General features: G+C 31.0%; 1 protein-coding gene across 8 annotated transcripts in view; it reads right to left on the reverse strand.

The window, feature by feature from the left end:
• The window catches only part of LOC148620162 (synaptotagmin-15-like), a 170416-nt gene that overhangs the window by 36070 nt on the left and 118596 nt on the right, over positions 1 to 15750 (reverse strand). Inside the window, exon 1 of one of the 8 annotated variants that reach the window (XM_088580794.1) lies at positions 13808 to 13947. The exons of 6 other annotated variants lie outside the window; for them this stretch is intronic. In XM_088580794.1, coding sequence (XP_088436920.1) covers positions 13808 to 13827 — 20 coding nt within the window. In that variant the 5' untranslated portion in view covers positions 13828 to 13947. Of the gene's footprint in view, positions 1 to 7189; positions 7213 to 13807; positions 13948 to 15750 lie in introns of those variants that run through there. One more of the 8 variants, XM_088580797.1, reaches the window with a different exon arrangement.

Below are 15750 nucleotides of genomic sequence, written 5' to 3' on the forward strand. Positions count from 1 at the left end.
TCTTAAAATTTAGTGTTTGTTCATCACTTGAATCATATACACAATTATTAATTTAACCAAATGATACATTTGTTTTTTTTTTGTAATTTTCTGATTCCTTCAAAGTTTATTACGACAAGTAACTGGCATTGCTTTCCTAGAATGTTTCAAAATATTCATGCTAAGTAGTCTCACTAGAGTTATACCCCTTACTCCAAAATCAGAACAAATGTCTGAAATAATAACATCGTCAAAGATAGGTCTTTAACATTTTTAGGTACATGTATACTAATATACAATTTATGATATAAAGATGGGAACCCGAAAGGAAATTTGAACAAATAGTTCAAGCAGCTGTAACTCTTAGAGGAAGAAGTCATCATAATGGTAATCAATATAAATTAAAGTTTTAAAGTATTATTACCCTTAAAGTAAGAAGCACTGAGAGCTCGATTTCAATCGGACCTGTAATACTAAGGGTAATTTGGAGTAAGAATCCTATCCAGTTTCGTACCTTAAACAAAAATAAATGTTCACTAAATTATGGGGAAAATAAATAAATTCAATTAATGATAAACTTTAAAAGGCATGATTACATTTAGAAATATCAATATCTAGCTTAATCCCCTTCAAGTTACCCCTGTTACATATTAAATTTGAAATCTAGTAAATTTCATCAAGTATATATAAATATACACGACAATGTACGGTGCTGTAACCATACTAAATGTCCCCAAAATGACTGATTTATCACATACTCACGGTAAGAAAAAACAAACTGATTCTAATGCAGCGTTTTCATTAAATCACTACGTAGAAAATGTATAGTCCATATAGGGTTTTCTTTACATCCAAATTCAAGTACTATCCTTTAAGTACTTCTCCATCTAAGAATCATGCAAAATGTGTATAAAGTGAGGCACACGAAGAGAAAAAAAGGCAGATTTAATTGCATTATCCAAGTATTTATACCCGATAACCTCCGGAAATAACCATCAAAGTGTTTGTAAACTTTGTCTTTTTAAGTTATAAATTTAGTTGAAATGAACAATGGAAAATTGGCTGGAAAATTTTCCCGCACTTTTTCCTTATAAAAGCAGTCAAAAAATATCTACGTCACACATGCTTTAGGATAAATTTAAATTACTTTTCAGTTGATTTTTAGATGTTTTGAATATATTCGAGGAAAAAAAGACTAAACTGAGAAATATGATGTGCCACCCTTTGCCTGATTCTTACACAGAATGGTACTTAAATCATATAAACTGAGACACTTATATGATACATAAATTCATGTAATTGATAAGCAATATATGTGATTTACATAAGAATTTCAAGACACATTTTAAGCGCAAAAAACTCGTATAGTTATTATTGCTTGACTATAGATAAATTTTTGTAAGAAGTCGTGCAAATTGATAATGTTGCTTGTTCGTCAATTTTGTTTAGTTTGAATGACTATTTGCACGATTTGGCATCTGCAATAGAATGAAAATGGCAGTCACTTTTGACGACATATCGCCGTCAATCTTGATTTGGTATTTTCGAATAACCTTTTTTTCTGTCTCCATTAGTAGGTGATAGATATCATGTGTGATACTAATATGTTACGTCTAATCAGAAGTTGTAGCTTTCGATTCGAAAATATTTCATACAGTAAATACGGATACGTTGTAGCATACACAAACTTTAATTCCGATGAGAAATAAACCCATTACAAGCGTCATTATACATAATTACTTTGTGCAGTGTTCAAAATACATCTGCATGCAATGATGTTTATACAGAACTTATTGCTCTGAAATTTCGCCTGCGTCTGACAGAAAAATCTGGATCAACAGAGTTATGTTTTTATACGTTGAATTCTACAGTATATTTATACCCTTGATACATGCCTAAAACTAAGTTCGATTTCATAGGAGGTCATGGGAGTTTCTAATTTAAATAAAAAAAACACAACTTTAAAGCAACTTAACCATTGTAAAGCTTATTTTAAACAGTTTCCAATGATTTTATTTTGCTTTCAAAGAAGACAGTCTCTGTAACCAATTGAACCCTTGGCTATTGGTCTACTTCTAATAACTTCGAAATTGTCTTTTTCAGTAGATGCCAATTTTAGTTTAACGTTTATTTTAAGTGCAAGTCATGCGCAAGAATGATATTGATGTTTTTATTTTAATATGACGAGTTCCATTGTGGTATTTTTATTGACATTTCCCCTACATGTTTACTTTACTATTAAAGGAAAAGATTAATTTGAAAAATAAAATCTATTTTCCCATATGAAGCGATTTTCAATATCTTAGATTTGTACAAGATACCAACTGCTAATCGGATGTTACTTCTATTATTTTCTATGATGGTTAAGACTGTGCATGTTGTTTTTCTATTGTATATTGAATAATATCTACTTAATTTTGAGAATGTTTGTCTGCGTGACATGTGACATAAATCTTTCGTTACAAATTGAATTGTAATAAGAAAAGAAAAGCCGGTGCAGGGAAGCATACTTCATCATTTTTAGACAATAATCATTATAATTCTATTTACTTTTGCCATTTGTCGGGAAAAAACGGATATCATGTAAAGCGAGAACATGATATTATTTGAACTTCAATTGAACATCGACATGTTATTCAGACATTTACTTGAAAAATTTCGTATGATTAAGGAACTTAAGGGCGTGACATTAGCAACTTCTTTTTTCCAACTGCATGAATGCATTGCAGCTGTATTCTTTTTAAACGTATGACATGAGCTATAGTGAATAGACTGATATTTTTTCGATACACGAATCTTCCACTCGTGTATAATACACTTTAGGTACCATACCATTGCATTCTTTATTCAAACACCGCTAATAATATTAGAGATTAAATGTACGGTAAAACGGAACAAAAATACGTTTTAATCTTAATAGGCTATATTAAGTATTAAGTAACCATATAGCCATTTCCGCATCAATGTCGGTATTTTCATAAAAACTCAATTCATTCTCCACTTAAAACATCCATATACAGCTGTTTATGTGACAACTACTCGCTACACGGCTAGATTGGATCTTTTTTATACAGAGAAGATAACTTAGGAAGCATGAAAGGGACTAAAAACTTCCCAATGATGTAACAAAGGTAAATTTTTATCGTAAATAGTTGGTTGTCAATTCGCGGTATTCGAATTCATACCACCGCCTGCGCGAAGTCTAGCGCCTAAGACTACACAACTGTACCGTTTCGTGTAGTCCGTATACCATTAAATACACTATTGAGACAAATATTTCAGAAACTATACATAATGGTAAACTGTATTGGTGAGCATTAAGTAATTACCGTGTAAGTACCTGGACAATTTACAAAAAGAGAAAATTCGATTTTGTGCAAAATTTCTATAATCCGTTTTTCATTTTTTTTTTAAAAAGGTGAGATCCTCCATTCATAAGCATAACAAATGCAATTGGATAGTTAGTACAAAATAACAAATTATTATCAAATGTCAGGATTACTGCTCATATCAAATCTTAAAATCAACGCATATCTAGTACATTTCCATAATAAAGGAAATTGTTAACATACGAAAATGACATCTTTGTTGACGTAAAGGCATATCGAAATTAAGTTATATTACGGTATATTATGTTTCACCAGACAACATGACATACGGTTGAACTAAATTATTCATAAGTAATGCTATACATGAACTGTACTTGACTTTTAGCATGTAAGCCTATGTGGTAATGATAAAATATAAAAGATGACATTTTTCAAAAGAATTGTTTATTTTACTTCAAAAGAGACTGTTTTGGCCATCGGTTTGTTCTAAGATGAACATTGTTGAAAAACCACTTGTGAAATTTTATAATCGAGTTATGTTTATAAAATAGCATGCAAATAAACCATCAAGAATTGAGTATTCTTAAGCATTGAACATGACGAGAATATGAAAGAAGAAAGATCGATTTTTGAATATTTGAAATAAATAAGTAAGTAAATAATCTATAATTGCGTGACTTCATATTCTTTTTTTCAATTGTAACTTCCCCTACTAACATCTTTTAAGATGCGCCAGGAAAGTAATATATTTACATAAACAGCAGACAAAGTCACACATTGCGCAATTTGAATGAAAACGAATTATATAATTGCATTAGTATATCTACTCATAAATGATACATAAAGGTAAAGAAACCACTGTTGCGTTTAACCAATAAGCCTTTGTTGTAAAAGCAAAAGCTTCAATAGGTATATATTGAATTTTGATATTTCAAGCTCCATTTTTCGATGCTTCAAAACTGCTGTTATATGATATATTGACATAAACATACATCATACATATTTGTTATTCAAAATAAATGATATATTTATACCAAAATAATCACACAATTTTTTCTAGATAGAATATTATCATATTAATAAACGATTTAATTCATTGCGATAACCATATAGTTTTATCTAATTTATATTTTCACCCAACTGCACCATGGGAAAATACAAGTTTAATTTAAACAAAATAAAAAGATATTCAAAAATACAAAAAGTATAATATAACCCTAAAATGTCTTTTAACAAAGCTTCAAATATCAAATTAATTTAAACTCCATCATAAACGTTTATCCCAAACAGGACATATTTGGTATCGTTTGAAATCGTTTGTTTAATGTCTTATGGAAAAAAGTAAACAAGGGAACTAAGATTCTAGCGGAAATCAACAGACATGGAAAACAGAAAAACATAATGAAGAACATAAAAATAACTACAATAATACGTACAAAGTAACAAAAATAAATGAGCAACTCGGGTTCCACTAACAACTGGATGCATGGACCAGGTTCATCGGTAGGATATGCGTTCTATGCTTTTCTAGAAACACCCATTGAGTTGATCATAAAAAGGTCAAGTCCAGGGTAGAAGAAAGAGGAAAGAAAAACCACTGACACGTTGAACAAAGTTCTCATGGTGCAGATGAATACGCCGTAACGATTCACCAGTTCATGATGACGACCATAACTTTTTGAAGTGACGACGTCAATCTTGTGGCAACATAACCATGTTCAGGAAGCATAATTATATAAAGTTTAGCGCGGTACAAAATGTCTGCGTAGTTGCGGCAAGCCCTGGCATAAAGTATGAATTGTGAGTAAATTTCATTTTTCATAGAAGCCGATTGAAATATTAAAGATCTTGATATCTACACACGGTGTCATGTTGCTATAGTTTTATCTATTTACGTAGCAGTCTCTCTAAAAAAAGCAGATAGAAGGTGATTCATACCTGTCAAAAACCCACCGAATTCAGTTTTATTTATTGTTCAGAAACAAATATTGATCAAATAACCAGTCTTAGTTTTTCATTTAAGTGTTGTGCTTTTGAAATAAAATTATATAGATTGTACATGGAATTAGCACTTTGAAAGAGTTACCGTTCTTGATTTGGTTTCATTTGGTTGATTTTAGTGGAAAATTAATGTATGATTTTCTTAAAAGTGCAGATTTGAATGCAGAAATAACTATCGTTATGCGAAAGTAAAGCATATGCAGATCAAAAAGCATCGTTTGTTTGGTGATTTTTGTTTACACTATAAATGACTTTACCATCGGCAGAATTATATGTATACTGGTACATATAAACTTTGATTTTCTGTCTCATTTACCTTTTATCATCAGAACTCATTACGCAAGCAAAAGAAACTATCACTTAATTCAAATCATAAATTGGTCTCATATTGAAAGAAGAACAGTGAACCCATATATAAACAAAACCCTGATAATAAGAAACACTGTGTGAACCAAACACTTTAAAAGTCCTTTTAATATCAATTTTGATCCCTGGTAAACCGACTATATCTAAAAGTCTATAATGGCTTGATATAGACAGGTTTTACTGTTTATAGAAGAACAGTTATTGCTGTACATTATTTCTCTCGTCACAAAATCATTCCGCTTCTAATTGCAAAAGGTATCTTTAAGTCCTACATCCCCCCCAAGTAAACCCGTTATAAACCTGATTTAAATTGCTTTATAGTTTTTGGTCTTGAGTATTCATCATTTAGATTATGATTTATCTGTACTGCTTTTACGGTTATATGCATTGCTTTTTTGATATTTATTGAGAGTTATTACACATGTTAATATAGCAACGACCTTGTAATGTAGTTCTGTGCAATAAACCCAGATAATTTATTGTCAAAGTATCGTATTTCTGATGCAAAATAATCTCAGGAGAGTTAAGTTAGATTTTTGGTTTGCAATGGCATTTTAGGCTGTCACTAACAGTAAGTGCTATATATTGATCAACTTCAGGGAATATCAAATTTGATCGGGTCAGCTGTATCAATTTCTTCACTCAACATTTCCTTCCCGGCGTCAATCGAAAGCTTATTGGTCTCCAAACATATTCTTTGCGTGTATAATTTTGCATCACTGACGACGGAAAACCTTTGTTGCTTATTTTTGAGGCAATACATGTGCATATAATACAACTTGAGTAAAACCTTCGCAATTGTTGTCAACACGTAAGCATGGATACTTTGCCTTACAAAAAACAACATTAACAATGTTTCTAGTAAATGAAATAAATACCTAAATGTACGCAATGGTCATGAGGAAAAGTCAAAAGAAAGACATTTCATTTCAAAATACGACAACATGACAACAAAGCAAAAGGGTTAGTTGCAACAGTAATGTACATGCATTTCAATGGTAATGGTGGGTAAAACCTGGTTGTAAAAAGCGCACATGAAACATACCGCTTCTACTACATATAGATAGATAAAAAATGAAGCAAAATCATTAAAAACGTAGTTACATATTTTATATTATTTGCTTTACGTAAACATATTCGTTCTTTGTCATATTTGGTTTGATGATAGATAATATGGTAACACTAAGAAAAAATCATTTTTTGACAAATACTACAATGTCACTCTTCAGTTGAATCTTATTTATCCAGTAAGAGCGAGAAGTTCAAAATATAAAACTATAAATACCGTTTGCACGAATAATTTATCGAATCTATTTTATACAAAACGAAATCAACATGACGAATAAAATGTAAAAAACAAAAATAGAAAAATCAATTTTTTAACCACAAAGAAATGCAACAAACATTTTTATTTTAGTACAACTAGTCGCACAGCTACACATAATATGTAAATAGAGTTGAGAATATATAAATTCGGCAGCTATTTCTCATAAGGTACTCTGTACATGACTTACCGTTCCATTCCGGTCTAATCCTGAAGTGAGTTTCACAACAGATGCTTCTCGAATTATGTTAATTACAGAATAGTATCGGAAGAAATCGAAGACAGTATTGATGTTATGGTACATTTAGATTGAATACTGGTATAGTACAAATTCTTATTCTGCCAAAATTTGATTAGGATAAAATGAATTATGAAACACATGGATACAGTTTTTGTATGGAATATACTTTCCAGTTTTACCATATACCATCCCCCATTCCCCATTTTCCATTGTCCACATCCCAATTCCACATTGACAATTCCCAATTCCCCATAGAAAAAAAGCCCCATCTCCCATACAATCTTCATTGTCTATTTCGTATCAAATATTTGCAAAATCAAATAAAATTGATGTTTCTCAATTCTTCAACATTTTAGCTGCTATCTTAAATAAAATTTAATGTTTTACTTCATACCAATAAATATTTTAGAACTGATTTCCCAATTCTCCCCATTCAATATCCCCATCCATTTCCCATACACCACCCCCATTCCCCCATTCTTCATTCTCCATCACCCCATATACTGTTGAATGGAAAAGCTTTCTTCCCCATACATGTACTGTACAAACAAACCCTATCCCCCTTACAGTACTATATCAGAAGAAATCGATGTCCACATTGATTTTGTACTACATTTAGTTTGAAAACTTATCATTAATTTTGCTTTTCATATTAGCTCTGTATATATACAAAACATATAGACACAACCCCTAAAAACAAATTCACAACCCACAATTAAAAAGTATAGTTTGAAGGTTATAGTTTTAAACGTCGATAATCAAAATGTTTCTTGCAGATTTCTTGACAGGGATTTTGTATAACATCGTAACAGTGGTCAACGAAGAAGGAACGGTGTCTATTGAGACAAGCTTATCCGTGATAAATATCAGATAAACACAAGCAACAAAAAAAATGTCAAAAACAAAACAAATAAAAACATCACACCACACCACACCACACCAACACACAAAGTTCAACACTCATCATTTTTATTTCAGTCTTATGTGTCTATTTTATGACGTCTCGACAAAAAAACCCATGCTATGTGACAAAATATCTGTGCCGTTAATTACTTTCAATTTGTTGGGTAAGCGGGGTGGAGTCAAAATACATTTTACTTGTTTGAAATGTGTCTAGTAACTTGTCAGGTAGACTATACTTTTCTTGAAACATTTTTACGTATGTAAGTCAAGTACCCGATTCAAAAGAGAGACAAGTTATCTAAGAGAAGTACTGTAAACCTATACATTTTCAAGTTATAATCATATGCTTTAAATTCATCTAAATTTTGTTATACGAAAATAAAACACATATGCTACCAACGAACCTTAAATACCTAATTACATCAAATATTTGCATTGAATAATAATGAAATTAAATGAAATTTTAATCGTGCATGAAGTGTTATTGAATTTAGACGATACTTTTAGTAAAGATTTTTTCGAGAGTTGTGAAATGGTCTAACCAAAATTTAAATTCACAACAAAACGATACATGTTTTAAAAACTATGATGCCGTACAGAAAATCAACGAAAAAAAAAGATGACACACTACGAAAATGGTTATCCATGGTAAGGTACTTTGACAGTATTTAAAGATAAGTGAAACACTATGGGTATAAAAATCTATCAAAATCAACAGTAATTGTATCAAATTTGTACCCTCAACAAATCTTTGTCATTCTAAGTTCGCAAAACAATTTCTCAAGACAAGTTTAGTCTGTCAATTAAAATATTGTTCTTAGGTTAAAGTGATCTCACTGTGCCACTATCGATTTGAAATTATATAATGATAAAGGTGACACGAAACATAACGCAAACCTAATTCTCTGAAGATTTGTTTTTTTGGTTAATGTTCACGGAAATTGAGTTGTACATACAAATCGTTTTAGTAGAGCATGATTTCCATTTGATATTTATCGGTCTAATAATACATTTAAGATAGATCATAACTAAAATAAAATAGATTTTCCTAACTTTTCTCAAAAATGACCTTGAACGAACATACTGTAAAATTTCGTTAAAAAAACACAGGCGACCAAACTTCATTTCGAGATTAATGAGCCTGAATATTGGCCTTATTTTTTTACAATATTTTATATAGATTCTATATTGAATTTTCACAGCTTTCCTGATTATTATGATTTTTTTTTAAATATTAAAAGATGGCTTCACTATTACCTCAGGAAACCGTTGTAAAATTGTTTACGTGGGCGGGACCTATCCGAGTTTGAGTGATCGTTTTGTAGAACACAAACAGAGTCACCAATGGAAAGGATTGTCCAGTCGGGGAATATTTTTGGGAGGCAAACCACAGAGTTGACGAAATGGAAGTAACAGACTGTCCTTTTGGAAACATGGCGGAAAACAACGAAAGTTCCTAGAACAACGTATCAACACATTTCTTGGGACTGCCCATTCCTTTGGAATGGATGTTAAATCATTATAACCCCGTTTTCAATTGCTTATTGTTTTATAAATTTTCATCTTGAATTTGACACACATTTCATAATGATAAAGATCAATTTTGAAGGGCAGCTTGTCTCTTTGCTTGGGAATGTGTGCGACGTTATTCAATTGTCAAACGACGTTTAATTTGTCGACTGCCGATGCGTAGAGCTAGCAGGATCACTTGTTGTTATCAGAAACGTTTTGACGTATATGCTTTTTTCATACGATTTATCAATAGTACAGCGTTAAATTCATGCATGCTCCATAGAAATAATTATTAATTTTCGCTTTTTTGCAGACCTTTCTATAAAGAATAGTTTAAAAAAATTTTACCTTTGAAAATTGTTTAGAAAATCGGGCAAATTTTTATATTACTTTTATATTACCCTTATATGTCAATAGAATGTAATTCTAGCGTAAAGGTCTCCGAAAGAAATCAGGACGCTGCGTGAATTTACGCTTACTCACGCGACGTCATGACATCACCACAAAAAATGTAAAACGTACTTCAATTCAATTTGACCTAGCGGGTCCTCACAATTTGATTACAATTACCAGTATTATATTTAAAAGTGTTTTCAATGTGAAGGAAATAACAATCATATACTATTGCAATTTTTGAATATGCTGTACACGTATAATAACAATAATAATAATAATAATAATAATAATAATAATAATAAATAAGTAAAACAATGTTTACAAGTATTTGTTTACTTCGTTAAAGTGCATTTACTCCAAACCAACAACAACAATACTAATTCCACGTAGCATCATTATGTGCATGTGATCGTCATTGCTTTTTATCTTGGCATTTGAATGAAGACCGTGTTTTACGTAGACATTTTACGATACATTTTTATTAAATCATGTTGGATGTGTTTTTAATGATATTTGTTTGAGGAAACAAGGTGTGCTTTATCAGTCGCTTTTTAGATTGTGAGCTACCTTACAGAAAGAGAGAGTACTCATTCGAGATAGATACAATTGGTTGTCTTTTGTCCTATTTGTTAAAGTGTTTATATTCTGTTTCGATCTCTAGAGTCAAATCCGATTTCAACTTATTTTTTAATAGTTTGTTTTTTTGCTGTATTCTCCCACAACTGTTCCAGCTTAGGGGAAAAGTTGACCTTTCACAAACATGTTTAACCCGCCACATATAATATAAACCTATCCTAAGCCGAAAATCTGTGGTCCAGTGAATATTATTGTTTCTTTTTATGTTCATAGGTTCACTTCATTTACTTTTACAGCTTGCTTTTTGTATGGGTTTGCCCATTATTGAAAACCGTGTGGTGACCCGTAGAAGTTCAAATGTTCGTTACATGGTGGATAACTCATTGGCAATCATACCACATCTCCTATTTTTATATTTTTAGGTTAAGGTTCAAATCAAAGAATGTAAAGAAAATGTATAAAGCATAAAATATATAATCGAACCATCAGTTTTTTTTACACAAAACCAAATGTCACTTGTGAAGATCTTAAAGTATTTGTAAAAGTGCACTAACTATTTAATGATATTAAAAGTTTTTCATTAACTAAGTAGAATTACTCTATTGTGTAGTTTGTTTTTGCGTGATATCATATCTCTTTTAATTTGTAAAAAGATATTGTATGCATTATAGATATCAAACCAAAACCAAAACAATCACTAAACACAAACACGTCATATAAAATTAAAAGAAAAACCAAAAGCATCAGTAACAGTTTCGCAGTACTTTGATTTTGATTAACTAACTTAAATTACTTGAAGTTCTATGACGTCTTTACTTGATATTTCTTTTCTTTTAATTTGAATATGGCGTGAGAAACATAAAGCCAAATAAACTATAACACGAAACCCTTCATTGAGATAAATTACATTTAGCCTGGCAATGTGCGAGTGAAACATGAAGCCTTCTTGAAATTGTAACATGACTTGATTTCCGCATAAATCAGGCGAAATACAATACAACCGAATACATTTTAATTAACTTTGTAAAAATCGCTTCATTGATATCATAATTCTTCATTTTCATTCCTACGGGAATATTGCGATAGTAGATTCATCCCGGAAATCAATCTCTTTTAGACATATTTATCCATTCTATACGAAAAGATTCGGCTAATCAAATATAGATACCACTTAACTTCCCTTTCCCATATTCAGTACGCCATTCTAGTCTTCGATAGAGAATAAAGAAAATAATTGAACCTCTAGACGTATTTTACTCCACATGGACACGGTCCGGGATGAGTGTTCCGGTCGTATTCAATTCCTATAGTCAAATTTAAAGAACAATATACTCTTGAGCAGCATCACCAAACTTCGAAACAGCGCTTAACGTTAGAAATTTACACTGGACGCTGAACTCAGGCATCTCAGAAAACCAAAGAACCTTACAAAGTCGGGAAGATGTGAATGATTTTGTGCGACGTTATTCGATTGTCAAACGACGTTTAATTTGGCGATTGCCGATGCGTAGAGCTAGCAGGATCACTTGTTGTTATCAGAAACGTTTTGAGGTACATGCTTTTTTCATACGATTTATCAATAGTACAGCGTTAAATTCATGCATGCTCCATAGAACTAGTTAATTTTCGCTTTTTTGCAGACCTTTCTATAAAGAATAGGTTTAATAATTTTTATCTTTGAAAATTGTTCAGAAAATCGGGCAAATTTTTATATTACTTTTATATTACCCTTATATGTCAATAGAATGTAATTCTAGCGTAAAGGTCTCCGAAAGAAACGCGACTTCATGACATCACCACAAAAAAATGTAAAAATGTAAATCGTCGGACTTAATTCAATTTGACCTAGCAGGTCCTCATTAGTTATGAGTTATAGTAGAGCGGAAAAAAAACGAACTCAAACCTTGGCCGATGAAAAAGAACATATATACAAATGCACCAGCTTAATACCCAAATGAAAATTTGCAAAAACTTTCAGAGATCGCAAAGATGTCTTTAATAAGTGTAAAAACAGCTTTCAGTAAGTTCCAGAAGGCTCCGATAGCAAGTAATGAAAACGAGTCTTACAAAATTTTGTTTAGCTGGTGATTTTCAGTCATAGGAAATACAGACTGTAACTCCAAGTTCAAAGTATTACAATCATTCATGTGAGATTTGGCTTTTTCTGACGCATAGCATTAATTCAAATCGGACGAACGTGTTGGTCTATATATATGAAAGCAGGGTCTCTTGTGCATTATACTATTGATAAAATGTACACCTCCATAATGATTTCAAATTAAATAAAAATGAAAATCAAATTTTTTTTTTTTTTTTTGCAGACTAATACTATCTTTTTCCTACTTTTTAAAGTGCTAAAACCTCTGGTAAAGGATTCCTGTGAAAGTAATTCAATTCGTGAATACCAATTTTCGTAGATTAGGGAAGAAATGCAGGTTCGTGGATATATTACTTCCTGGTTATGAGGTTTTAAATATACACATCAATGGTTATCTTCTTTTCGTTTGGAATTTCGTGCTTTGGCATATCAAGGAAAACCATGAAAATTGGTACCCCACGAACAATAGTACTTTCACAGTAACGAAGAATGATCTTCAATTGTAATTAACAAGAAATGTCATAGTATACATATGCCAGTTACATATGAGTAATCAAGGGAACCAAGGCTATAGCGGCAATCAAAAGAATGCTATCCAGGGACAAAGATCGGACATGAAAAACAGACATACACAACAAAGAACATAAATTAACTAAAATCATACGTACAAAGTAGCAAAAGCAAATGAGCAACTCGGACTCCACTAAAAACTGGGAGTATGGATCAGGTGCACCGGTAGGGTAAGCGTCCTAATATCTAATGTAATCTTAAATATGTGGCTGCATGTAAAAAAAATAGACACGTAATAAAACACATTATTCATAAATGAATAATGTTTGTAACTTTCATATATTTTTAAGGATTTCTTTACACAAATATTGTGTTAAAATAGTGTTCTTTTTTAGAATAACCTTTTATAAATCTATTTACTAAAAGTCCCCTTCACAAAAATTAGCATCATTTACGTTATGCTTTTTTAATGAACTTGAAAAATAATTTAAATACAAGCTAACAATTCAAATTATCCTTAATTTTATACGTTATTTATTCATCAGAGTAATCGGTTTAATAACTGTACTTACAAGTACGTATAGCGGTCCATTATCCTAGTTTCTGGTATATTGTTAATTTTAGGATGTTTTGTTTTAAATAGCCAATCTGTCTGTTTCGATATAGACCCCTTATGAAATCTTAGACATACTAAAATAACCACATATAACACGTTACGTGAGTAAAGGAAAGATTGAGCTTAGTACTCTAACGGCTATGTTTTCATTTGGCTTTCACAAACGAGTGAACAACCTTTCCATCAGAATGCCCTAATATGTTTGGTAAATTAAAATGTTTTTTTGTAAAATGTCCTTCATGATGAACATATAGAACATATCACGTATATTTCTTGCTTTACATATTATGTTGCAATGTATTTGATAACAATAGTTATATATCCCAAGTACTTATAAAATTCAAACTCCGTGTAAATGTATTTCAATAATTTGTATAACACCTAGCCGCGAACAATTATATCATTTACGAAAACTTTTATAGTACTTAAAATGAATTAAAGAAAGTCACCTTGCTATTGATAAATATCATATCCTTACGCCTTAGATTTGTACACTAGCAAAGTTTGATGAACTCTAAAAAAAATAACGGCGTCATTCTAAAATGTTCAAACGTATACACTGATGTGTCCCGAGAGGTTATTATTTTATGTCATAAAGGGTGTTTTATCGAAACTTTACTTTTATCGAAAAGTGCAAATATAGATTAAAATGTCAAATTGTGCTTGACATTTCAACATCTATATAAAAAGATTAAGCTACGACGACTTAGTTCATGCAATTATCAGATATATGGTAATTAAGTACATTGCCTGGACTGACCCATACAACTGTTATAGCAATTCGTCAGCGATCAGTCATTATCAGTTACCGGTTATCGATCAGTTTAGGCACTGAGACTTATCAATTTTCGGATTGCGCGGATCCTTTGTAGCAATATGTCAAGTTTGGTCAAGATTTTGTTAATGTGTCAAAAACTAAGATGAAAAAAATATATATAAATAAATAAAATCTAAATTTAAAAAAACAACAAAATTACAACAAAAACAACAAGCAAACAAACATAAACAAAATCTACAACGAAGACAAAAACCCAACAAAACACAAAGAAACAAACAAATAAATAAAAAACGAAAGAAAAAAAAATCTAAATATGATTCATTAAACATAAAAAAAAATTATCAAGATCTAACTTTTTAAATCTAAGTTTTGATGCATGTTGATATTGTGTAAACAATGTAGCTTGCCTTACAAAGTCAGTCTGATAAATACAAGTTTTTTTTCCCCTTTTCCCTTAATTACTTGACTTAACACGTGTTATTAAAGGATAAGTCTTGTAATGAAAATATCTGACAGTTCACTGTTATTAGCCTAGTTAATTAAGTCTGTACTTTGGACTGTTGTCTCATTATTAACAGCAAAAAACATTACGATGTATTCTATTTTTTTCTCAATAAGACTTCATCGGCATGACTTCATTAACATTCGCCAATACCTTTCATTAAAACACAAGTATCAATCCTTTTGTATTCCAAATACTATATTAGCTCCATCAATATTGCATGCAAGCAAAGGAAATAAATCATTCCAATCAATTCCATGCAATTCCAGACTTAACCATAAAACGCAAAAGCAGTTTGTGAAAATATCTCGACGTAAATGTGACAATAATGCTTTGATGAATTACTCTCTAATACAGAAAGAAGTTTGACTATGGCTTTATGTGCGTTAGATTTGATTCCGCGTCTTTAATGAATAAAAGATATTACCCTTGTGTGCATTAAATCTTACAAACAATATATGCGCATGAATAGCATTTTACGACTTCCCTTGAAATATAAATATTAAAAAGTTATAGACAAACATGTTTTAATCTTGTGTCTAGGAACAAGTGAGTGTAATAATGCAAGTGTAGATGAGTAATTTTCTGATTCATCTTATTGCTGAAGTTTTTTTCTCAA

This window comes from Perna viridis, chromosome 4 (assembly GCF_037379345.1).
Source record: "Perna viridis isolate PV_CMFRI_1.1 ecotype Kerala chromosome 4, ASM3737934v1, whole genome shotgun sequence".
Classification (NCBI taxonomy): domain Eukaryota; kingdom Metazoa; phylum Mollusca; class Bivalvia; order Mytilida; family Mytilidae; genus Perna; species Perna viridis.